The following is a 27,137-nucleotide window of genomic DNA, read 5'->3' as shown; positions in this document are numbered from 1 at the left end:
GTAACCCAGGCATGTGCCCTGTGACCCTTTGGTTCTCAGGCTGGCACTCAATCCACTGAGCCACACTAGCCAGAGCTGATTTTCTTTTTCTTAAATAAGTCCCTTTAATGTTTCATATATTAAGGACTTGGTGATGATGAACTCCTTTAGCTTTATCTTCTCTGGGAAGCACTTTTTCTGTCCTTCCATTCTAAATGATAGCTTTGCTGGATAGAGTAATCTAGGCTGTAGGTCCTTGTTTTTCATCACTTTGAATACTTCTTGCCAGTCCCTTTTAGCCTGCAAAGTTTCTTTTGAGAAATCAGCTGATAGTCTTATGGGAACTCCTTTGTAGGTAGCCAACTGCTTTTCTCTTGCTGCTTTTAAGGTTCACTCTTTAACCTTTGGCATTTTAATGATGTTTCTTGGTGTGGTCCTCTTTGGGTCCAGCTTGTTTGGGATTCTCTGTGCTTCCTGGACTTGTATGTCTATTTCTATTTCCTTCACCAAATTAGGGAAGTTTTCATTATTTTTTTCAAATAAATTTTTAATTTCTTGCTTTTCCTCTTCTCTTTCTGGCATCCCTATGATTCGGGTGTTGGCAGTTTGGGAGATGTCCCAGAGCCTTCCTATTCTCTCCCCATATTTTTGAATTTATGTTTCTTCATTATGTCCTGGTTGACTGCTATTTTTTCCTTATGTTTCAAATCATTGATTTGAATCCCTGCTTCCTCCCTTTCCCTGTTGGTTCCGTGTGGATTTTTATTTCATATAGTGTAGCCTTCATTTCTTCCCTTATACTTTTGCTATACTCAATGAATTCTCTGAGCATCCTTATCACCGGTGTTTTGAACTCCATCTGACAGGTTGGCTATCTCCATTTTGTTTTGTTCTTTTGGGGGGGTTTTGTTCTGTTCTTTCATTTGAGCCATAATTCTTTGTCTCCTCAATTAGGCAGCCTCCCTGTGTTTGTTTCTGTGTATTAGATATAGTAACTTTGATGCCTTTTCATGGTGCACATGTTAATCACCAGAGTGGGGCAACCTGCTTCACCACTTCGTGGCACTATATGTGGGGGATGGGGTCGGAGAGGGGACAATGCAGCTGCCTGGCTGCTGGAGACTTGCTCTGCTCTTGCCCTGTTTCCAGTCACTTCACCCACTTTCTGTATGTGACTGGCGCCCCTCTAGCTGTTGTCCTGGTGGTGGTTCCCAGAATGGGTGGTTTGGGTATGTTTTAGAACTGTGCAGGCCCTTTAAACAGGCTCCTTGCTGCACCATAGTGCATCCTCTCCACTTGGGCTCCCTGTCTTTGCCCCTCCTAATCATCTGGATGTATATGGCTTCTTTACATTCTTGGTTGTCGGACTTCCATGCAGGTTGATTTTCTGGCAGTTCTGGGTATTTTTTATTTTGAGGTTAGTTGTGATCGATCTTATGGTTGTGCAAGGAGGCAAAGCATGCCTACCCATACCTCCATTTTGACTGGAAGTCAGTAGTTTTCTTTTTGAGCATCTTGTGTCAGATACATGCATTTTCTAATTGAATCCTCACAATAATTCTGTATTATATGTGGTGTCCTGTCTTACAGGTGGGGAAACAGGCTCAGAGAAGTTAAGTGACTTGTGCAAACTTGTGTGGCTAGAAATACCACAGGTGGGATTTGAACTTGGGTCTATGTGGCTTATGAAGCAATGCCCTTCTGTCTATTGTACTGCTTCCAGTGTGTCAGATTGCACTGTTGTTTGATTGTGAGATTTTTTTGGACTGAGATTTATGATCCTATATTTATTTACCTTTATGAAAATTTTAATCTTGTTAAAATAGGCATGTCATTCCAGGTGGTAACAGTCTTTTTTAGTTCTGAATTTTTGTTACCCTTCATATTGCCTGTTCCTTCCTGCTTCATGTATAGGGTACCTTTGTCCAGCAGAGCCTCCTGGTTGTTGCCGATGAGAATAAGTCTACCAAGACATGATCTGCTTGGGGAGGAGGGGTGGCCAATCTCTCAAAGGAGAAGGGACTTGAACCTGTTCCTTAATGGGCTTTTATTGGGTTCAATTTGCACAGGAATACAGGTAAAGCTCATCAGTCATTGTCAGGCAGTACTGATCAAACAATAGATAACATACAAAGAACTATGAGGGCCAGTTAGTTATTCTGAGTCAGGGTCAGTTAGTTAAAGGGTCATAAAACTTTGGGAAATAAACTTATTTCATGCTTGGACCCTTATCAGAAAATTCAGGGCATTCTTAGCAAAACAGGTTTCACAGGATATTATGCATTCTTTCTTAGGCCTGATTACCCTGGGGGAACCGCCCATTCCTGCCCTGGACTGCACTGCCCTCAGGCATTGTTTCAGGCTTAAGTCAGGCAGGGGAAGGCAGCCAAGAGATTAGAAGACTTCTTGCAGACAGAATAAGGACTCAGGCTATGTCAAAGCCGAGGGGTGAGGGTCCATCACCCCCTTTTTCTGTAGCCTCCCAAGTCCTTCCCTGAGGGCCCTATTGCAACCATGCCTGTCTTAGGTCACCCCTCCCTTGAGGAATCCTATCCGTCATTGGCTAACTAGTCATCTGCCCAGGGCCAAGCAGGGTGATATAAATGGGGCAGGGGCACCCCTACTGGGAAGATAAGCTTTGTCTCCTTAGTGGCTTATGGTCTCAAGGTCCCAATATCACGTCATGTGTAGAGTTGATTAGCAAGCATAGTGTTATCCAAGTCACTGATAAAATGTAATAACAGTACTTTATTGAACAGATTTGTTTATGTGTCTGTTTTACTGATGTAAGCCCCTGACACAGGTTCAGCACACATGAAATACTTAGTAAATACTGATGAATAATCATTAATATAGGTAAATAAAATACAGTAGTCCCTCCTTATCCATGGGGGATACATTCTGAGAACCCCAGTGAATGCCTGCAACAGTGGGTAATACCAAAACCTATATATATATTTTTTTCCTGTGCATATATACTTGCAATGAAGTTTAATTTAAAAATGAGGCACAGTAGGAAATTAACAATAATAACTAATAATAAAATAGAATAATTATAACAATGTATTATAATTTATGTGAATGTGGTCTTCCTCTTTGTCAAAATATCTTACTGTACTCACTCTTCTTCTTGAGATAATGTGAGTTATCTCAAGATGCCTACATGGTGAGGTGAATGATGCAAGCTACCACTAGGATACTATTGATCTGATTTTACATCAGAAGGAGGATCACCTGCTTTGGGTAATCCTAGATCATTGAGCTATGATGATGTTGGTGGTTTGATGTGAAGAGCAGGTGATATCAATAGTTGAGAATCCTTGATCATTGAAGGGTTGTTTTTGTTTTTTTTTTTAAATAAAGTCTTTTTTTTTTTCAAGATTTTATTTATTTATTTTTAGGGAGGGAAGGGAGAGAGAGAGAGAAACATCAGTGTACGGTTGCTGGGGGTTATGGCCTGCAACCCAGGCATGTACACTGGCTGGGAATCTAACCTGGGACACTTTGGTTCCCAGCCCGTGCTCATTGTTTTTTTTTTAACTAACAGGTGGGTGGCATATACATTGTGGATATGCTGGACAAAGGGATGATTAACAACCATGGCAGGATGGAGCTGGACAGTGCAAGATTTCATCACCGTACTCAGAGAGCAAAGTGTAATTTAAAACTTATGAATTGTTCTGGAAGTTTTAAGTTAATATTTTTGGACTGTGGTTGATCGTTGGTAACTGAAACTGAAAAATGGAACAGTGGATGTGGGGGACTACTGTAAAAATAAATTGGACAAGACCAAAGACTGAGCCAAAGACATTATTTTCTTATTAAATTTTCTTATTAACATTAGTTCATTCCTTAACCAACATTTTTTAGAATAAGATTATTTTGCCAGTTCTTAATTCCTCTAATTATGTTAGTATTTAATTCCTACATCTTCATCTAGGATATCTGGGGCAGTCTTGTTGGAGACCTTGCTGAAGTCCAGATATCCTGTGTCCCATGTTTATTGTTCTTCTGTGGTCAAGGCAGAAGTGCAGGTCCTCTGTAATGCCTTGTTCTTAAAGAAACCTTAGTGGCCTCTTGCTCTTACTCAGGACTGCCGCATACATCTGAGGGGCTTCTGTTTAGCTCATAGCCATCATGGATGTAATTTTGTAATGACAGTTTCTTGGCAGACAAGGGTAAAATGCCTAGAGCTAACTTAATCAATCGATTATAACAATTTCCTAAGAAAAGGAAGTAAAATGTCTTGAGGGGTACAATATTCTGATTATACAAAGGTGCCATGTGGACTAGAGTGGCTCATACAACACCTTTCCTGAGATCTTTGTTCAGTGTGTTACAGAATTCATCCTTATTCTCATCTTCGGAAACCAAGTATTTGAAAATCTGAAATCAAGTGTTGGCTTGTCCCAACTTTTTAGCGCTTCTCCTGTTTTCTAGGACGCCTTAAATGTCCCCAGAAATGAAAACCACAGAGACTGTTATTCTCAAGCAAGCCTTCATTTTTCAGCCAGCTTTTAGGAAACTATCACAGATTTTAGTTATTGGTTGACATGGGGGCTGCCCAGCAATTCAGATGAATCCAGGTGCGTGTCCCTCACATACAGAATGGGACCAACATGTCTGTTGATTGATGGAGGTAACAAAAAAGACTCAAGAGTAGACATGCTGTTCTCCATCATCCTTCTCTTGTCCCTTTCCTCTTTTTTCCAAAATTTTTTCAGCTTTCACTTTCACTCCCTCATAGGCACATTACACCCCACAATGCTAGTATCTGGTGTGTCCATTCTTAAAAAAAAAAACCTAATCAACAAAATAAACAAACAAAATATAACCAGAGACATTGAAATAAAGAACAAACTGACAGTAACCGGAGGGGCAGGGGAAGGGGATAATGGGGCGAAAAGGGGAAGGATCATCAAGGAACTTGTATAAAGGACCCATGGACAAAGCCAAAGCAGGGTAGGACTGAGAGTGGGAGATGGGGATGGGTGGGGCTGAGGGAAAAATGGAGGCAACTGTACTTGACCAACAATATATATATTAAAAAAAGGCTGGATAAAAGCAGATTATTTGTGAAGGTTCGGGTTATTACAACAGAAGGAAAAGAAAAGATAAGAAAAACAACTCCCAGAAGTAACCAGTGAGAATGCAGGTTATAGCTTGAACACTATGGAGGTGACTGACTGACCTTCTGAAGAAACAAATGTCGATTCTGTAGGGGTAGGTGGTTCACATGGACGTGAGAGGACAACTCATCTGTAATAGCAGTTATCTTGCCGGCTTATATGACATCTGTTACCACCTAACAGTACAGTCGCAAAAAAGCCATTTTGGATGACTTCGTGTTCTTGCGGAGACATCAGTTTGGCTCAGGGGCATCCTGACTTTAATGCAATTTTTAAAAGGAATTGAGGCTTCTGTATCCAGCTGATTCCCCCAAAGGAGTCCTGAGTTTTAATTTTCCTGTAAAGCCTAATCTTCTAAGTTTGGAACATCCCCCTCTCCTTTTGGAATGGAAGACTTTTTAAATCCCTTTCTTTACCAGCCTTGTGAATTATTTCCAAAACTCATGAAGTTGCACGAGCATCATTAGCCGGCAGAACGTGCATTGGCTCCATATGTCAGATGGGGCCTCTCCCACTTCGGGCCTTCTCCACCTCCTTTTTACCCAACAGCAGCTAAGAACACACACTGTTTGTCAGTGGGAGTTGGTCATGTGGTTTGGTGCTTATTTTAATGACTGCCAGAGCTCACAGCCCCACAGCTGGGAAAATGAGAACAGAAGCCTGCTTCATATGCTCCATTTTGGCCCAGAGAAGCTGCTTCCAGGCCAAATTGTGGTTATTCTGGCTCTTCTGCTAAGTGAATGGCTCCACGTGGCCTCAGAGAAATTGAACACAGTGCTCCTAACCCCAAAGAATAGAGGTGTCCAACCTTTTGGCATCTCTGGGCCACACTGGAAGAAGAGTCGTCTTGGGCTACACATTAGATACACAAACACTAACAAAAACTGATGAGCCCCCAAAAATGTCCATGCATAATTTTTGTGGTATCTGCCACCACAGATATGCAAAAAAGTCCTCTCATAATGACCCTAATTATGCAGCAGCGCTTTCGATAATCTTTCAAAATTGTCAAGCAGGTCCCAAATTTGTGATCACTAATGTAGAAAATGTACATGTCTAAGTAATAAAATTTAGTATAAAACTAAGTAATGTTTTAAGTAAATTTATGATTTTGTGTTGGGCTGCATTCATAGCCATCCTGGGCCACATGTGGTCCAGGTTGGGTACTCCACCTTAGAAATTGTCCCCTTAATCCATAGCAAGAGACCATCCATTTCATTTTAATTAAACCTCAGCTGTGACTACAGTGAAGGGAGGTGAGACTCATATGAGGTGTGTTGTGAAGCAGAATTTAGTGAGCATGGGGAATGTCAGCCACATTAATTAGGTACTGTTGTGTATGGGGTTGGGGGGGTTGACAAGAAAAACTAATAGCAGCTACTGTTATTGACTGCTGGCTGTATGCTAGGCACCATGGCGTACATCACACACATTCGTATTTAGCCCTTCCAACAACCTCCTGGGTTGGGTGTAATTATCCTTATTTTGCAGATGAGGAAATCGAAGCATGGGAGATGACATTACCTGCCCAAGGCTACTCTGCCAGTGAGAGGTGGAGCTGGCACTCAAAATTGGGTTTGTCTGACTGAAAACCAGGCTCCCAACTACCTTAGCTTTTAGCATTTTTTCTCTGAACCATTCAAAACTCCCCTGCCTTCCCCAAGCAAACAAAAACCCAATAACACACATGGAAAAATTATAGCGAGAATTTCTTTTTTTAGTATAGTCAGGCTGGTCTGTTTTTCTGCCCTCTCTAAGGGTCTAGTTTTCCTAGAGATGGATTTTGTTTTTGTTTTTGTTTTTTAATCTCTGATTGCTATTTATTTATTTATTTTGCCAATTCCTCATTTCAGAAATCCTACACTGGCTTAATATTTACTGTGCCCAATTCTATTGGTCCCCCATGGAGGGAGAACAGTTGGGCAGGCTCTAGGAAGCACTTCTATTCCAATTTTATAAGCAGCAAAGCCAAGATGCTTCCCTCTCTAGCATCTTTAATATCAAAATGCTAGAAAAATGTGTGGAAGTGATATTTCATTTAAACTTCTTGTTTAGAGCAATGAATTTCTCTTCACCAAAGCTAAGTTTAAATGGATCATCTGTTAACTGTTGGAGGTTCTTTGTAGGATTGGTATAGCTTGAATATCGGGTTTTCTGTTACACTTTTTTGTTTAGGTATAATGTACATATAGTAAAGTGCACTCATGTAAGTAAACAGCTCATGAGTTTTTACATATGTATATGCCTTATAACCACTACCCAGCTCAGGGTATGTAGAATATTTACAGCTTCCCAGGAGGTTTCCTCATGATCCTTTCTACTCAATAGCCCTACTCCACCCTATAATTACTATTCTAACTTCTATCATGTTGTTTTTCCACGAACATATCATAGGCTGGGTGTGTGTTAGGCACTCTTAATATTTTACTTTGGAGCAGTTACAGGAACCTTACAAACAAGACAAAGACCTTCCATATACCCTTCTCCCAGAAACTCCATTCAGATTTCATCTCAATAACATTCTTTGTAGGATTCCATCCGTCCAGGATTCAGGTGCTGCCCCCAGTCATCATGTCTTTTCTAATCTTTCACTCTGGAATGGGTCTTTAGACTTCCTTTGACTTTTAAGACCTTGACAATTTTAAAGATTATAGGCCAGCCAATCCTAGTCATTTTGTAGAATATTTTTTAGTTTGGATTTATCTGATATTTTCTCCTGATTAGACTCAGGTCATATATTTTCAGCTGAATACCATTGATATGACCTTTTCAGTGCATTCTGTTGGGTAGCACACAGTATCTATTTGTTCCATTACTGTTGGTGTTAACCTTGATCCCTTCATCATGATGGTGTCTGTAAGATTTTGTCACTGAAGGGTCACTTTGTCTTTCCTTTGTATTTAACACTTTTTTTTTTTGGTGGAGAGATACTTTGAGACTGTGAATGTAAGCTTTTAACTTAACTACTGTCAGGAAGAAATATTTATTCTTTATTATTTTTGTATTTGGTTGAGGAAGTTTTCATTTGAATTGCTTTGTACATGCCTATTTCCTGTCTTCTAAGATGTTAGTCCTTAAAAAAATAAATACATAAGTAATAGGTTTAGAGACCTTTCAGGCCATATGGCTTATCTGCATCTATTCTTGGCTTCTTATTCCAACCTCCATATTCCATGGTAATAACTCTGGAGTTTGTTCTCTCAATCACAGAAGCCTGGGTTATTCTTCTCTCTTGATTCTCTTGGGGTTCTAGAATGCATTTTAAAAGGCTTCCAGAATTCATATTAGTAGCATTTGAGAGCCATTCTGCAAGGGACTAAGGTATATTGAAAGGAGTATGAGTCAGAATGTGTATTTGTAGACATTACAATTAGACGGATGGGATGGAGGCAGAATGATAAGCAAGGAGTTGAACAATACTACTAAATGTAGACGTAGCTTAGAGACAGAAGTGATGAACTATAGCTGATGGGAGGAGCATGAGAGGAGAAAAGAGAGAGAGAGAGGCTGCTCCAGGAAGGTTTTCTATAACATAACCTACAATCTGGATTTTGAAAAGTCCCAGGCAGTCACGGGTGCTGGAGTACCTTTTAGACAGAGAGAGCTATTTTTTTAGGGTTGTGGAGGCAGGACAGCAAGTGTGTTAAAGGAGTATGAAGCAGCTCAATGTTTCTTCAGCATCAAATCAGAGGTGGGGAGTGGCGGGACCACCAGAGTGGCACTAGAGAAGCTGGGAGGCTGCCACCAAGGTCCAAAAGATGGTAATGAAGGAAGCCATCAGAGGCCTGGTCACGTGCCTATTTAGGATGAGAGATGCTGCTCTTGCAGTCTTCCCACATGGTACAAGCTTCAATAAATATCAAAGAAGCTTCGCCTAGGCTTAATGATGCTGACACATGTGTGAGAGTGTTTTGTGTAGACTGCATTTACTAGTTCACAAAGACATATTTGCAGCATGACAAGGCGCATGTTGTAGATCAGCAAATGTGGCCTTGGAATCTGGCCTTGCCATCTGCCTCCCCCTCAGCAGTCCTTGCAGATCTCTACTACCCTCTAAAAAGAATTTCCCCAAATGTCATTCTCTCTAAAACCAAAATACATTATTGTCACCTTCAAATAATAAAGAATAACAGGTTTGGGAGGTCATTTAGTCCTGGGGTCAGCAAACTACAGCTTGCAAGTCAGATCCTGCCCAGGGCCTTTTTTTTTTTTCTTTTGGTGCCATGTATGAACTAAGAATGTTTTTCACATTTTTCAAGAATTGTAAAAAAGAAGGAAGAAAATGTGACAGAAACTGTTTTGGCCTGCAATGCCTACAATATTTACTATCTGGCCCTTTTCAGGAAAAGCCTGCCAACCTCTGGTCTCACCTGACTCTCCTGATACAGTAATCCTTTGTGCAATGTTACTTGGCAAATAATCATCTAATATATGCTTGAACACTTCCTCTGATGGAAAATTTATTATCTCTCTAGTCAATCTATTTCCTATTTGGACAATTCAGACTATTAGTAATTTTTAAACGGTGCTGAAATTTGTCTCACTACAGCATCCATCCTTTGGCCTTTTGGTGGCAGGGTGGGGGGAAGCTATTATTTCATGTCAACATTTACTGAGCTAATATATTCTAGATGCTGTGCCAATTGCTGAATAAAGATGAATAAGACATTTTTTTTTAAATCAAGGATCTCCCAGGTGTTATTTCTTGGCACTAAAGCAGTTGAGCTGGCAGTCTTATCTCTCTCATTCCCTGTCTTTGTGCCATTGGGTTAGGTGTTTCTTCTTCAATGACTTTAATTCTTTCTGAATTATTATCCCACATACACAAAATTCGAAGGGCAAAAGAGTACTACAGTGAAACTAAGCCTGTCCATGCTCCTGTCTCTTAGCCCCATAGCATCTTTCTTAGGAAGCAACCACTAATATACATTTCCAGTGGGGATTTGACATTAAAGAACAGCACAAGCACAAGGTTTAGGCCCATTTGGACTGAAACTTTTAAATCCAATGGCACTTTTTAAAAAATCTTCTATTTGTAAGTTGCTGAGCATGATTTATTTTTATTTTCATAAAAACCTGAAATTTGCACCAAGTTTGGGTGGTAGACACAACCCCAGAGGGTCCGTATTGCTTAACCACCCACCCACCTGCTTTTACAGTTTAATCTTGACTAGATGTTTTGGTTACTGCTGTCTTTCTTATACAGCTGGGATTCTTGCTCATGACAGTATTGAATCCTCATCAAAGCCCTTCCTCTTTCAGTGGATGTTACACGATCCTGTCTTGTGTAATTCCTGGGTTTCACATCCTGAATATGATAGAAATAGTTAGAAATAAAGTTGAGCCATACTTATAATGATGCCTCTGTCAGTTTCTTTCCTTGATATGTCTGTATGTAATGATGAAGGTTGATAGAACTAACCTTTTAGCTTTCTAAGCTGAGCAGAGGCCAGAAGTCTCACCTGCACTATCTAGGGTTATATAGACAAGCCTTAATTTTTAGGAAGCAGATAGTGTTTGGACTAAGTTACACATAAATGACTTTGCATCAAGTACTTACTTCCCACTCCCTCCACAATTCCCTCTGATCATTACTTCTTTAATTTTCCCTTCCAGTGTAGGGGAGATGGCAATGCGACATAGATGTATAGGAGTCTAAGTGATACATTTATACTTGAGTGTGCTATTTAGATGTTTCCAGCAGATTCCTATTCACATGTTGCTGCTGTTGCTTAAGACCTTCCTCTTTTCTTAGCTTGTTGAGCAAAAGCTCAGCAGCTGAACACCAACCATATCCTTTTGTGAAATAGGCTCTTGGGTTCTGTTTGGAATTTCTCAAAGACCAAATAAGTCAAAATATTTAAGGATGTGCTTCGCACAAATTACTTTCTTAGTGTGCCTGTCCTTTATCCTCCAAATGATCATCCCGAGTCATTTTTCCTCAGCTGCTGACATGCTGTATGGAGTAGAGTTTTCTCTTTTACCTCTGGCACTGGTAAAATTCCACCTTGATGACCTCAGTAGGTCATCAAAATGATGATGAAAACAGGTTGCTGTAGACCTTTAACAGTAAATTGTGGATGACTAAAGTGTGTAGGGGCCTGATTTCAGATGAAATCCGTTTGTACCACTGTCTGCTACCGTGCTGAGTTCCTTCCACATTGTGTGATTGCTCTGGCCACTGTCTTTTTCTTTTGACTTGGATGTAGAGGAAGTTAGTATGTGAAGGTTTTTCAAAATAATTGGTTATTTTTTAGTATATGTGGGGGCCGATGAGCAATATAAATGTTGTGAAAAAGGGGAGATGCTTCTTCCTTCAAAAATGTATAGTATAGTAATGAAAGTCAGGACTTGGAAGGCATTAGACCTGTGTTATAAACTTACCTCTTCCACTTCCTGTGTAACTTGCCCTTCCTGTGTAAGAGCAAGTTACTTAACCTTTCACTTCTTCCATTTTCTTTTCTTTAAAGTAGGCTTAATACAATAACTTTGGGGATGTCATAGATAATGTAAAGTGTTTTGTGTAGTGCTTGGCACAGAGTAAGCATTCAGTTAGAATAGTTATTATTATTGCTACTATTACAGTGGTCCTCCCTTATCCACAGTTTCATAGTTTCATCTACCTGTCGTTAATCTCATTATGAAAATAATTCATAAGTTTTAAATTGCATGCCATTCTGCGTAGAGTGATGAAATCTTGTGCCATCCCACCTGGGACATGAATCATCCTTTTCTTGAGTGGATCCATGTATATGCTACTTGCCCATTAGTCACTTAGTAGCCATTGTGGTTATCAGATCCACTATCTTGGTATCACAGTGTTTGTGTTTAAGTAACCCTTATTTATACTTAAGAATGGTCCCAAAGTACAAGAGTAGTAATGCTGGCAATTCAGATATATGCCAAAGAGAAGCCATAAGGTGCTTCCTTTAAGTGAAAGGGTATGAATGTATAGGAAAAAACAGGGTGTGTGTGTGTGTATGTGTGTATATATATATGTGTGTATATATACACACACACATATATATATGATTCAGTACTATCTGAAGTACTTTACAGAAGTACTAAGTAAAATAGAACATATGGGGGAAAGGGGCAGAATTTTGGAAAAGATATGTTTATGTTTAGTTTCAGATTTGTTGAGTTTGAGATGTCTGTGAGAAATCTAAATTCTGGCTTCCCAACATCCTTAAATATGTGTTTGGAGGTTAGCACTAGAATATAGTCCTGGAATTCACTGGCATGCAGATGGATATTGATATAAAAAAATGAGTCATTTTGCTTTTGGGAAAGTTCATAAACTAAGGACAGGCCTAAGCATGGAAACTTTAAAAAAACAACAATAGAAGAAAATGTGGACACTTCTGGTCAAGATGGCTGCATAAGTAAATACAGCTCAACTCCTCGCACATCAGAAATACAACTAAAATATAGAACAACCATCACTCAGAACCATCAGAAATCAAGTTGAATGGAAATCTGACAACTATGGAATTAAAGAAACCACATGCATCCAGACTGGTAGGAGGCGCAGAGATGCAGAATGGGCTGGTCCCACATCTACATGTGGTGGATAAAAATTCAGGAGGCATATCTCAGGAGCAAGGAGACCCAGTCCACACCAGGCCCCCCAGCCCAGGGTTCTAGTGCCAGGAAGTTAAGTCCCCATAACTCCTGGCTGCAAAAAAAGCAGTAGGGGTTGAGTCACTGGATGAAACTTCTGGAGTCCCAAGCAGTCTCTCTTAAAGAATACACACACCTACTTACTCATATTCACTTCCTCTGAGCTGCAGCACTGGGGTAGCAGCTTGAAAGGCACCAGTGGCAAAAAGGGAGAAACTGCAGTGTCTGGCATCAAGGCGGGAGCTGGAGGACTGCTTTTGCCTAAACAGAAGGGCAGGCAGACGCCATTGTTTCTTTTCTGAACCTTCCCACCAAGGAGCCACAGAGCTGGCAGGTGGGTGCTATATCTGAGCCTCCATCAATCAGGCTAACACTTTGTCCTGCTCTGGAGATCCCCTGAGGCTCTTCCATTCCACCCAACTAATGGGACCACTCAAGTGTCAGCAGAGACTCTTCCATATGAATGCCTGGTCTTGGCTCATGCTTACTATCAAATAAGTAGCAACCAGGCTCAGTAAGCCCCCACCCCCTGTATATCTTGCTAAGTGGCTCCAGGCCCAGCACTAGCAGCAGCCAGCCTAGATTCACAGCTTGGCTTCACCTGGGAATCTCCAAGACCAATACAATTAGCAGCCATCTCAGATTGCTTTATAACTCATGCAGGGTGGCCCCAGGCAGAACACAGGTGGCAACTGAACTTGGCCTGCACCACCCAGGATACCTCTGAGCCTGCACACCCAATGGACAGCCACAGACCATGTCAAAGCCCCACACCCCTGCCCTTGCACAGCTGATCCCCCATGGAAGTGGAAGTTACTGGTGAGTGGTCAGGGGTCACAGCCAGTCCTTGCAGCTGACTGGCCTGGGTAAATCCCCCCATTGACCTGCCAACAGCAAACAAGGTTCAACTATAAGAAGAGGGTATACTCAGCCCAGACAAAGGGCACACCTTGAGTACCCAGCTTGGGAGATATGGGAGCCTGTGCACTGGACCCTACAGGACAACCACTATTTGAGGCCATGTTACCAAGGCAGAGAGTCATAGCAGCTCTACCTAGTACATAGAAACAAACAGGGAGGCTGCCAAAATGAGGAGACAAAGAAACTTGGCCCAAACAAAAAAACACTAAAATTCCAGAAAAAGAAATAAAGAAAATGGAGATAAACAATCTATCGGATGCAGAGTTCAAAACACTGGTTATAAAGATGGTCAAGGAACTCAGTGGGTACTTCAACAGCATAAAGATGATACAACCAGAAATGAAAGACACCAATTGAAATAAAGAAAATTTATAGGGATTCAACAGTAGAGTGGATGAAGTCAAGAATCAAATCAATGATTTAGAACATAAGGAAGAAAAAAACCTATCAGGACAAGAAGAAAAAAGAATTAAAAAAAAACAAGGATAGTGTTAGCAGTGTCTGGGACAACTTCAAGAGGTCCAACATTCACATCATAGGGGTGTGAGAGAGAGAAGAGAAAGAGCAAGAAATTGGAAATCTATTTGAAAAAATAAAGAAAACTACCCTAATTTGGTGAAGGAAGTAGACGTGCAAGTCCAGGAAGCACAGAGAGTCCCAAACAACATGGATGCAAAGAGGCCCACTCCAAGACGCATCATTATTAAAATGCCAAAGGTTAAAGATAAAGAGAGAATCTTAAAAGCAGCAAGAGAAAAGCAGTTGGCTACCTATAGGGGAATTCCCATGAGACTGTTAGCTGATCTCTCAAAAGAAACTTTGCAGGCTAGAAGGGATTGGCAAGAAACATTCAAAGTCATGAAAAGCAGGGTCTTAAGGCCAAGATTGCTCTACCCAGCAAAGATGTCATTTAGAATTGAAGGGCAGATAAAGATCTTCCCTGACAAGAAAAAAACTAAAGGAATTCATCATTGCCTAATCATTGTTATATGAAATGTTAAAGGGACTTATTTAAGAAAAAGAAGATCAAAAAGAAGAAAAAAAGGCAATAAAAACATATCTATCAACAATTGAATCTAAAAAATCAAACTAAGCAAACAAGAACAAAGACAGAATCAGGGATACGGAGAGCGTTTTGATGGTGGCCAGAAGGGAAGGGGGTGTGGGAGAATGGGTGAAGAGGTGAGGGGATTAAGAAGTACAAATAGGTAGTTACAGGATAGCCATGAAGATAAAAAGTACAGAATAGGAAATTGAGAACCCAAAGAACTTATACATATGGCCCATGCACATGAACAATGGTAAGGGGATTGCCTGAGGGAGTTAGGGGTGCTGGGTGGAGCAGGACAAAGGGGGAAAAATTGGGACAATTGTAATAGCATAGTCAATAACATATAATTTAAAAATAAAAATATAAATATAAAAACCTCAAAAATAAAATTAAATACTTCCCCCCCAAAAAAGAAATTGCTAGTTGCATTGTGTAGGAGAGAGGAGAAAGGAGCAAATGGAGGCCCAGGAAACCAATCAGGAGGCCATTAGGGTATTTTAAGCAGCATTTTCAAAGTGTGGGCACCAGATGACCTGCATGAGGGTCTGCTTCTCCATGCATAGGATCCACAGTTTTTCAGGGACTTATGAAGATAGTTGGAGAGACCTGAAAAAGAATGACTATTTTGAAAGTGCAATGTTATAACAATCCTTTCAAACAATTAAAAGCCAGAAAATAGTTAATATGAGATGAAGGTGTATTTAAATATGTTTGATGTGATTTAGAGGTTGGGTCTCCAAAAGTTAAGAGTGTCAATGGCTTAAAGGCATCAAGATAGCATCAAACTTGAATCTGAATCACCAGGGGGCACTTGTCATTTCTCAGACTCCTGGCCACACTTCTTTCTCCCCTCCAGCAGGTTTCCTCATTTTTAAATAAGTCTTCAAATTGGTAAAAGCTTGAAAGTTATTGGTCAGGCATTGTCGAGTGCACCATTCTGCAAATCCATGTTGAGGCAGCAGAGTTTTGAGGGCAGCAATGCACTGTCCTTTGTGATCAACTAAGCTTTGACCACATTATACAGAAAAATATTTAATTATTATAGTTCCCACTTCTTGTTTTCTTTTTGTGTGTCTGCATTTGTTAAGTCTCATTGTGAAGTTTTATTAATTCTTAATTGGATTTCTGTTGCCAAAGCGTATTTTAAATGTGACAAATACATTAAGCCTGTTGAAAAACATCCATCCATTAGGAATCTAGTAGCAAACTAAACCGCCCTCCTTGGAACTTGGAGGGACACAGTTGGTTACTTCCCCACGCTGATCTTACCCTTACAGCATGTTCTGTTTTTAACAGTCTACCCTCAAATTCCACTTTAGAAAGCCAGCACTGAGCTCCTTTTAAAAATTAAAATCCAATGGCCTTGACAGGCCTCACTTTCTTTTTCACTTGTAATGTTCTTTGCCACCTTTTGTTATTACTCTCTTCAAACTTTTTTTTTGCTTTGGGTCAGTGGATAAAAATACCATCCTGGTGTTCCAGTTAGTGCTCTGCACTGTCCTTTGTGTGTCCTTTGCTTGTGTTGCTGCTGTACCTGCTGACTGTGGGCATTCTCTCTAGGACAGTGATTTTTAACCTTGTGCTGCAAAAATTTTTAAAACAAGCAGTACCTGACTAGTCAGGAACACTGATTTCTTTTCTCTCCGATTGTCAAATTTTAAAAAATGACAACAGCCAACACAACAAGAGCCGTCTAATAAGAATTAATCAAAATTATACTTTTTTTACCACATTAGCAAAAAGTATAAAATATTTTTGGTATGCCACAGAATTTTAGCAATTAGATTATTTGTGCCACAAAATGGAAAAGGTTAAAAATCCCTGCTCAAGGATTCTGTTGGGCTCTGACTTTTTTTTCTCTGAGTAACCATTCAGAACTGATCATTCTCACCTGCGTTTGCTGTTATATCAGTGTAAATGCCTCTGGAATTTCTGTGAGTCTACCTTCCCAGGCCAGCCTATAACTGAACACAAGTCTGGCTACCTGCCTCTTTGAAAGCCAATATCGAGAGGCAGGTGCTGATGTAAAGGAAAGTGGTTTTATGCAGATGCCAGAAACCTGGAAGATGGAAAGTTGTCATCTCAAAGCTCATCTTAACATCTCAAGCATCCTGGAGAGTTTATATAGGGGAGTTTGGGAAGAGGAGAACTAAGGAATTTCTGGTGACGTGCAGTTTCTCAGCTCTGCTCTGGAGTGGTTTCAGGGTTATCTCCTGCATGTGTTATCATTTAATTTCATTGCTCCTTTCTCAGTGTCACTGCTGATATCTGCAAACAGGACGTGGAGACCGTGTTTCTGCTGGTTCTAATAGATGAGTCACTGAGGCTTGCCCAATTTCTTGTGGTCAGGGTCATTCTTTAGTTAAGCAGGAGCTGGAACTGCTGATGTCTATAAAATACTTATAAGGGAACTTTAAATATGCAAATCTTCTATAAGTTTTTTAGTACAGCTTATTTTATAATTACCACCTGATGAGTATATTGTGTTTACTTCAATTACTGTTATAATTCCCCACTGTCAATTTTCCTTCATATCTATGGAGCTATTGATGTCCTCTGAGTCTTCTGGGGAAATGAAAAACTTTAGTCTTTTGTAAAGCAAAATTTTGTGAGTTAAAAGCAGTTATATATGTTTTACAGGCATCTATTGAGCAGATATAATTTTTCTGGTGTGGGAAAACAAGTCATAAGGAGGAGATTTAAAACAATAAAGACAAGCATTCTAAAGAAAAGAATGGTTAACCTCAATTAAAATTCCTTCTCATATGGACTCGAGTCTTTGTGGTAGCCATGAAAATAGACTTGCAAACCAATCTTCACTTCATTCAGCGAAGGGTGTGATGGTCCAATGCTTATTGAAGCCAGCTAGCCTGTTCCCTGATTTGGTGGTGCTTGTTTCCTCCTGAGGTGTCGATGTAAGTATAACAAGAGGAGATGATGGTCATGCAAACTCATCCTTGTTCTGCTAGTATGTAGTCTAAGGCAATTTGATTCTCTAAGACAGCTTTAGCCAGAGTCCAAAGATTTCTGAATATTAGTAAGGTTGGCAGTTTCATTGACTATGGTGATTAAATTCTTAGATTTCAAAGTATATGCTGATGTGCAGCTACTCCTCACGAGGTTAATAAAGTACATCTAAACAAATGTTCACCACCATCTGGGATTTCTCTGGGGAGATCTCAGGCCATTTGGGTGAATGTTGATTGCTTGCTTTGGAGTCCTATCTGCCCAAACTGATTTACTTTCTTGCTTGCTAAGGAGGGAACAGTTCTCCTCTGGCCCCCCGACCAGATTAAAAACATCTGGAGTTGGAGTGCATGCTTTGGTGGGGCCTGTAGGTGAAGCTGTTGTCTTTAAGGAGAGAAGGTTACGTGGGGAGACAATTTACAGAGTGAGTCCCATCCCTGCAGAGAGATGGGGCATTCTGGCAAATAGAGGAACCTGAGAAAGCTGTGTGATATATTAAGATCTCTGAGTTGGCATTCTAAAGGCTGGAGGGAGGCTTGTTGCTGTCTTCATCTCATTATCCGTATGACAGAGACTGTTGTGGTTTTTTTTATTCCCAGTTTGGTGTGTGGCACAGGGTACGTGGCTCCCATGTCTACTAAAAGTTAATCAACTTGTTCCCCACCGCCAGTTGTATCTGGGGCTCCTGTGGGGAAGTAATGATGAGTAGGGAGGTGTCTAGAGGAGCTTTGGGCCTCCTCATTCACTGTTCCAGTTCACCATCTGCCCATGTGTCTCTTCTTATTTACTTCTTTGTTCCATGCCTGTTGCCAGCTACCTGAGCTTTTTGCCTTGGTGACTTTTTGCACCTGGTGTATCACCCTTGCTGCAATCTTATCTGTGCATAAGTAAAAAAATAAAGCTTTGAAGACAGTTAACTGAACTAGAGTTTAATATCCATAACTGTGTATTATAGAGTATTGAAACATAACTTCTCCCCCCCAAATTACCCTCATTTTTATCAAAGAGCAAATCAAGACCAATTCATTTACTGCGTTAAGTCCAGTTTCCATTCAGCCCGATTATTTGCATAAACACAAAAGGACGTCCAGGCAGCGTTTCTGCTAGTTCTGATATGAGTCACTGATGCTTGTCCCAGTTTCTTGTGGTCAGGGTCATTCCTTAGTTAAACAGGAGCTGCAACTGTTGATGTCTATAAAATACTTGTAAGGGGACTTTTAATATTGTGTTGGCCAAAAAATCCATTTAGTTTTTTCTGTAAAATAAGACACATTTTTTCATCTTCACCAATAACTCTACTGATTTGGATATTTTGAGTATGTTGGCTATGTCTTGCTATTGGCTTCTAGTGGGTAGAGGTTAGGGGTGCTGCTAAACATCTTCCAGTGCATAAGACAGCCCCACAGCAAAGAATTATTTGGCTAACATGTCAATTTACTTTGTCAAGAAACTTTGCAAACCATTTTTGACATGTTCGATTAATCACAGCACCTTCTCCATACACTGCACAAATCTTTTTATGTGTTTCTGTTATATTTTTACCTTTCTTGAAATAAAGCATAATACTCTGATAATGTTGCATATTTTCTTCCATCTTTAATAGTAAAATGGCTGCACAAAAATTCACCAATTTTAGGGGTTTTTTAATGTACACTGATATGACAGCTGTCATACAATCTAACAAAAAGATTTCAAATGGAGTTAAAGACAGCTAAGCACTACTAGAGCCATTGTATGGAAGAAATAATAAATTCTTTGGCCAACCTATACATAAATCTATGAGTCTGTTAGTACAGCTTATTCTATAATTACTACTTAATGAGTATATTATGTTTACTTCAATCACTGCTGCAAGCCCATTTCCTTGGACCAGCTTCACTTAACTTGCTATTGTCCTTGTGGAACATGTCTTTAATTTATTACCAGTCTGCCTCTCAAGTGTCTTTCTTTTGTGGAGCTGCCATTGTCCCAGCCAGGGGCTTTTTCCTCTTGTCCAAGATACCAAGTGTGGTCACCTTTTCTCTGAAAACGTCCCCCATGAGAGTCTCATTTTCATTCTGGCTTCCTCCGCCCTAATCTAGGTCTTCATAAATTCTTAAGCTCTTAACTACTTTTCCCTATCTGCCCCCCTTCAAAGCTGTTTTGTCACTGCAGAATTCTGTCTGCCACTGGCTTCCTACTCCAGAATTCTTCAACCTCACTTCTGAAGCTAGAACCAACATGCGTGCATTGCTGTTGCTCAGTACCAATGCTCTACTAAGAAGAGGTAGGCTCATTCTTCCTCGTTTTTACCACAGCTGTTCCCCCGTTGTTCTTGCTCTTTCATCCCTCTGTCCATCTTCCCCGCTCATGCCCATCTTTTTTAATATAACTTAGTGCCCAACTCCTCAGAAGCTTTCTCCCTGTGCTGCCCCATATTCCTTCATTTTTAGCACTTTTATGTAATACTGACTTTACATTTTTCCATATAGATACTATCAGTCCAAAGCTCCTTATCTCTAATTCTAAAATCCAACAACTGTGGAAAACTGGAAGCTATTTAATAACCTTGGCACAAAACTCGGGAAAAACCTCTTTGAGTGGGTATGAACTGTCTTTATTTATTTATCTTATCTAGTGTGACTGTTTATACATTCTGCTCCAGAAATATGAATCTGGTTATGGTGCAATTGGACAGGAAAGAAAATGAAGGGAACTTATCTACCCACACTTTTTGGAACTGCCAAGTTTCTCTAGTATTGTGCTTCTCAGACGGGGGTACCTGTGCCCATGAAAGTGTGCGGGGAACATAGGGAGTTCCAGTGTATACCTGCTTGATTGCCAGGAGGGTCAAATTTATTTGATGATTTGAGATAAAGTATGAAATATTAAAATATAGTAAGGTGCAAAATTTTCATGCATTTAAAGGATAAAAGATGAAATTTAGAGAAATGAGGGTACTGATCTTAAGTGGGAAGGAGTGTTCATCCTCCTTGGCTTGGGTGCTCAAGCACTGTTCTTACTCAGAACTCAAACAATTTGCATTTTTGTGTTTCTAACTGGCTGGACTCTGGGTTTTGTACTTGTAGACTTCTCTAGGACCACACAGGATGGCAAAAACTGCTGAGACTATGTGGAAGAAAGAATAACACTAGTGCCCGGTCAGACTGACTTTAACAAGCAAGGAAGATACACAAAAGTGAAGGCTAGGGTTACTTAGAAAAATCAGTTGTGTCCTAAGGAGGCTAAACTTCACAACACTGGCAAATTACTCAGGTTGGTTTCCAAAGTTGTGTCTTAGGTAACCCAAATACCTCTCATACTTTTTGTTTGGTTGGTTATTTTTTCTCTCCATTTTATTGATAAATAATTGGCATACATTCCTGTATAAGTTTAAGGCACATAGCACGGTAGATAACAGTAGGTTCTGCTAACTTCCAGCTTCACATAAAGATACAATAAAAAGAAAAGGAAGAACAAGGAGAAAAATTTTCCTTGTGATGAAAAATGTTAGGATTGAACTCTGTTAACTATATGTCATGTCATACAGCATTGTTAGCTATAGCCATCATGTCGAACATCATATCCCTGGTACTTTTTATCTTATAACTGTAGTTTGTACCTTTTTACCACATTCCTCCAATTGCCCCTACCCCCACCCTCCTCCTCTGCTAGCAAGTCTGATCTTTTTTTCTATCTGCTTGTTTATTTTTTCTTTTTTTTATATAATCTACATATAAGTGAGATCACACAATATTTGTTTTTCTCTGCCTGACTTATTTCACTTAGCATAATGCCTTCAGGGTCCATCCATGTTATTCAAATGATAGTATTTCCTTTTTTAAGTATATTTTATTGATTATGCTATTACAGTTGTCCCATTTTTTTCTCTGCTTTATTCCCCACCTGCCACACCCCCCTCCCACCAGATTTCCCTCCCCACTCTCAGTTCATGTCTGCAGGTTGTACATATAAGTTCCTTGACTTCTCCATTTCCTATACAATTCTTAACCTCCCCCTGTCTATTTTGTGCCTACCATTTATTCCATGTGCTTCTTATTTCCTGTACATTTTCCCCCATTTACCACCTCCCCCTCCCCCATGATAACCTTCCATGTGACCTCCATTTCTGTGATTCGGTTACTATTCTAGTTGTTTGGTTAGGGTTTGTTTTTTTGGGTTTTTTTTTTTTGGTTCAGTTGCTGATAGTTATGAGTTGTTGTCATTTTATTATTCATATTTTTGATCATCTTCTTTGTCTTAGATAGGCCCCTTAACATTCCATATAATAAGGACTCAGTGATGATGAACTCCTTGAACTTGACCTTATCTGGGAAGCACTTTATCTGCCCTTCCATTCTAAATGATAACTTGGCTGGATAGAGTAATCTTGGATGTAGGTCCTTGCCTTTCATGACTTGGAATACTACTCTCCAGCCCCTTCTTGCCTACAAGGTTTCTTTTGAGATGTCAGCTGATAGCCTAATGGGAACTCCTTTGTAGGTAACTGTCTCCTTTTCTCTGGCTGCTTCTAGGATTCTCTCCTTCTCTTTTGTCTTGGCTAATGTAATTATGATGTGCCTTGGTGTGTTCCTCCTTGTGTCCAACTTGTTTGGGACTCTCTGAGCTTCCTGGACTTCCTGGAAGTCTATTTCTTTTGCCAGATTGGGGAAGTTCTCCTTTATTATTTGTTCAAATAACTTTTCCACTTGTTGCTCTTCCTCTTCCCCTTCTGGTACCCCTGTAATTCGGATGTTGGAACATTTAAAGATGTCCTGGAGACTCCTAAGCCTCTCCTCATTTTTATTTGAATTTTTGTTTTTTCATTCTTTTCTGTTTGATTGTTTCTTTCTTCCTTCTGGTCCACTCCATTGATTTGAGTCCCAGTTTTCTTCCCATCACTATTGGTTCCCTGTATATTTTCCTTTATTTCACTTTTCATAACCTTCACTTTTTCCTCTACTTTGTGACCGTACTCAACCACTTCTGTGAGCATCCTGATTACTAGTGTTTTGAACTCTGCATCTGATAGGGTGGCTATCTCTTCCTTGCTTAATTGTATTTTTGGAGTCTTGATCTGTTCTTTCATTTGGGCCATATTTGTCTTGGTACACCTGTTATGTTGTAAGGGGCAGAGCCTTAGGTATTTGCCAGGGTGGGGCAACCTACCTCACTGCGTTGTGGTCCTGTATGTGGGGGATGGGTCAGAGAGGGAACAGTGCTGCTTGCTCAGCTCTCAGCCAGCTTTCAGTCACTTCCTCCACTGCCCACAAGCAAATTGGGTCCTTTTTGTGCTGATTCCCAAGTGGGTGGGTTTGTGTAAGTTCTAGGACCCTGTGGGTCTCTCCAATGAACTCTTCTCTGAGGCTGGGAGTTTCTCGCACCACCACAACCACTACAGATTTTTACAACCGGAGATTTTGAGGCCTTCTTTTTCCATCTTGGAACCCTGGGTTTGGTAGTCTGTCTTGCTTCCCAATTGTTCCTCCCAGTTTATCCGCATGCAAATGTGAGACCACCTGGTCTTCCAGCCAATGCCTTGTGCATGTCCTCTCTACCCTGGCTGCTAACCCCCACCCCTCCTACCAGTGTGAATGAATGTTTATTTTTTAACTCCTTGGTTGTCACATTTCTATACAGTTTGATTTTCTGGCAGCTCTGGTTTTGTTTTCAAAATTGTTGTTGTCCTTCTTTTGGTTGTGCAAGGAGGTATAGTGAGTCTATCTATGCCTCCATCTTAGCTAAAAGCACCTTTACTTGTTTCTTTAATGTCTGAATAATCCACTATATATGAGGTCTGTCCAGAACGTATCCAGCCATGTAATATGAAAAATAGAGACATTTATTGAAGAAGATAGAAAATACAAGCAATAGTGAAAATAGGACAATGACACCTCAGTCCCCTTCAAAGCAGGCACCTTGGTACCTCACAAAATTCTCCCAATCACCATCAGCTGCTCTGCCTTATTTTCCTGAACCTCATCGATTGTCTGAACTCTCTTCCCTTTCAAAGGTGATTTTAGTTCTGGAAAAGCCAAAAGTCAGAGGGCATCAAATCTGGCCTGTATAGGGGCTGAGTCACCTGAGTGATTTGGTGTTTTGCCAGAAAACTCTGCATGAGATAGATGCATGAGTGCACGCTTTGTCATGATGAAGGCCCATAGCTTCGGCCTTTTGAATCATCCAAATAGTTTCCATGGAGGAATGTTCAAGCTTAATGCAAAATTTGATGCAGGTTCATTGCTCTACTTGCCCAGTCATTTTGAATGTGACAGCCATACAGTACACATGCTCACTCAGCAGCATCTACTGACCCCACCAACTAGTACAATGAAGTCATCATTGTTCATGCATGCACATTCCAGTCCACTGTCTTTGGCTGCCACGTTACATTGATGTCATGCAAACTCTTCTCATGTTTTTCAGACAGACCTTGTTATATATGTGTACTATATATATATGTCACAGATTCTTTATCTACCTGTAAGTGGGCGCTTAGGTTGTTTCCATGTCTTGGGTATTGCAAATAATGTTGCTGTGAACATGGGGGTACTTCTAGCTGGTTATTTTTATCCTTACCCAAGGGTATGCTTACTGATTTTAGAGAGAGGGAATGGAGGGAGAGAGAGGGAAAGAAACATCAATGTGAGAGAGAAACATCCTTAGGTTGTCTCTCATACGTGTCCCCCACGGGGACAGAACCTGCCATCTAGGAATGTGCCCTGACTTGGAATCGAACCTGTGACCTTTTGCTATACTGGACAATGCTCCAACCAACTGAGTTATACCGACCAGGGCAGCAGCTATCTTTCAGAGTTATTCTCATTTCCTTTGGATATAGTCCCAAAATGGAATTGCTAGATCATTTGGTAGTTCTGTTTTTAATTTTTTGAGTATCCTCTTATCCATAGTGGCTGTACCAATAATACAGTCCCATGAACAATGCACAAGGGTTCCCTTTTCTCCACATTCACTCTAGCATTTGTTATCTCTTGTATTTGATGATGGTCATTCTAATAGGCTTGAGGTAGTATCTCATTGCAGTTTTAATTTGCATTTCCCTAATGACTAGTGATGTTGAACATTTTTTCATGTACCTGTTGGCCTTTCATTTATTTTCTTTGGAGAAATATCTATTCAGGGTCATTACTTATTGGTCCTTTTGCTCTTGAGTTGTATGAGTTCTTTATATATTTTGGATATTAACCCCTTATAAGATATGGTGTGAAAATATCCTTTCCCATTCTATAGGTTATTTTTTACTTTGATGATGGTTTCTTTTGCTGTGCAGAAGTTTCATATAGTTCCACTTGTTTATTTTTTTGCTTGTGCTTTAGGTCTCATAGCCAAAATATCATTGCAAAGACCTATGTCAGGGATCTTTATTATTACATTTTCTTATAGGAGTTTTATGGTTTTAGTCTTACATTTAAGTATTTAATTCATTTTGAGTTCATTTTTGTGATTGGTATAAGATATGTGTCCAGTTTTATTCTTTTACATGTGAATATCCAATTATCCCAGCACCATTTGTTGAAAAAAATGTCTTTTCTTCATTGAGTATCCTTGGCTCCCTTGTCAAATAATAATTGAATGTATATGCTGGGGTTTATTTCTGGGCTCTCAATTCTGTTCCATTGGTTTATTTTTCTCTTTTTATTCTAGTACCATACTGTTTTGATGACTTTGGCTTTCTAGTATATATTGAAATCAGGAAGTGTGGTGCCTCCAGCTTTGTTCTTCTTTCTTGGGATTTTTTATTTTTTGGCTATTTGCAGTCTTCTGTGCATCCATATAAATTTTAGGAGAGTTTTTTTCTATCTCTGTAAAAAATACCAGTGGAATCTTGATAGGGATTGCATTTGAATATATAGACCTCTTTTGGAAGTATTGGTATTTTAACAGTATTAATTATTCCAATCCATGAACATAGGATACCTTTCTATTTGTATCTTCTTCAGTTTCTTTCAGTAGTTTTCAGCGGAGTTCTTTCACCTCCTTAAATTCATGCTAAAAGTATTTTATTGTATTTGATGCTAATGTAAATGGATTGATTCCATCATTTCTTTTTCACAAAATTCATTGTTATTGTATAAAAACACTACTGATTTTTGCATGGTAATTTTGTATTATGCAGCTTTCCTGAATTCATTGATTACATCTAACCATTTTTTGGTTGAGTCTTTAGGATTTTCTCTATATAAAACTATGTTTTCTGCAAATAGAGACACTTTTACTTCCTTTTTTGTTTTAATTAAGCATTATTATAATTGTTTATTTTTAACATGTTGTGTGCTGTTTTGTGGTGTTCTATTTTGTTTTTTAGTAGGTAATAAATAATGGCGGTAGCTACAGGAGATCCTGGACTCTACAAATTGCAGTTTGCCCCCTTCAGCAGTGCCTTGGATGTTGGATTTTGGCATGAGTTGACCCAGAAGAAGCTGAATGAGTATCGGCTGGATGAAGCTCCCAAGGACATTAAGGGTTATTACTACAATGGTAGGCAATACTAAACTCCATTTTCAGTCATCTTCTATTATCTTCTGTGCCCTCCAGTATAGGGTCAGCTTTCCTTTAACAAGAGACACCTTGTCTTTTATAATGAATGGTCTTCACTAATTTCTATTTTACTTCCTAACTTTTGACCCAAATTTATTTTCACTTCTTTTTCCCTGTTGTGGAGAAAAGAAGGGGAAATATAAAACCCTAGTTATTAATCCAAAGAATTAATACTGATTTACTTAGTATTTCTGGGGGAGAATATTGGATATATATTTTTTCCAATGAATTTTTTTATATATTCTTGGCAAAATTTCTTAAATTCACAAAAGCTCTGTCACTTTATGCTAAGCCCCTGTTTAGTTTGGGTAACCAGAAATTGGGTGGGGCACTTTGGGCTCAACAAAGAGAACAAAATTACTCCCAAGTGTTTTCATTATGAATGCTGCTATTAATGACTTCTGACTGAAAATATGGTAATGCTTCTGTGCAGGTGATTCTGCTGGGCTGCCAGCTCGCTTAACATTGGAGTTCAGTGCTTTTGACATGTGAGTATTTTTTGCCCAAAATCTATAGTGAAGCACACTGCTTTTTTCAAGGAATGAGCATTCTTAACCTCCCTCATAGATACATCACAAGGAAACTGGGGATACTCTTGGTGAGCAGGGTCAGCTCCTCATGATTATTTTTACCTCTCATAACAAAGAGACAAGTGCTAGATACTTAAGATTCTCTGATTTGTTTTTTTCAGCAGGTAATATCAGAGCCTATTTGGTGTCAAGTGCCATGTAGATTGATTGAGGCTTAGATAACAGCTCTCCTGATTTTGATTATAGTAAATATTTTATGATTCTTTATTAGTACCTCTTGACTTATTCCTTTAGTTACTTATCCATATGCATCAGTGAATGTTTATTAGGCTACTTCTATATAGAAACTACTGCTACAAGGCATTATAGGGATATGCATAGAAATACGGCATATGCCCT

At 39.7% G+C, this 27,137-nt stretch overlaps 1 protein-coding gene across 10 annotated transcripts in view; it reads left to right on the top strand.

The window, feature by feature from the left end:
• Window positions 1–27,137, top strand: part of ATG7 (autophagy related 7) — a 379,417-nt gene that overhangs the window by 101,282 nt on the left and 250,998 nt on the right. For 5 of the 10 annotated variants that reach the window (XM_045832074.1, XM_045832075.1, XM_045832076.1 and 2 more), the window contains exons 2-3: window positions 25,976–26,148; window positions 26,642–26,696. In XM_045832074.1, coding sequence (XP_045688030.1) covers window positions 25,989–26,148; window positions 26,642–26,696 — 215 coding nt within the window. In that variant the 5' untranslated portion in view covers window positions 25,976–25,988. Of the gene's footprint in view, window positions 1–1,571; window positions 1,635–3,526; window positions 3,636–25,975; window positions 26,149–26,641; window positions 26,697–27,137 lie in introns of those variants that run through there. The other 5 variants (XM_045832079.1, XM_045832078.1, XM_045832072.1 and 2 more) reach the window with 4 other exon arrangements.

The sequence above is a fragment of the Phyllostomus hastatus genome, unplaced genomic scaffold, assembly GCF_019186645.2.
Source record: "Phyllostomus hastatus isolate PE091 unplaced genomic scaffold, TTU_PhHast_1.1 phas_contig_16, whole genome shotgun sequence".
NCBI lineage: Eukaryota > Metazoa > Chordata > Mammalia > Chiroptera > Phyllostomidae > Phyllostomus > Phyllostomus hastatus.
This window is presented reverse-complemented; position numbering and strand designations above follow the sequence as displayed.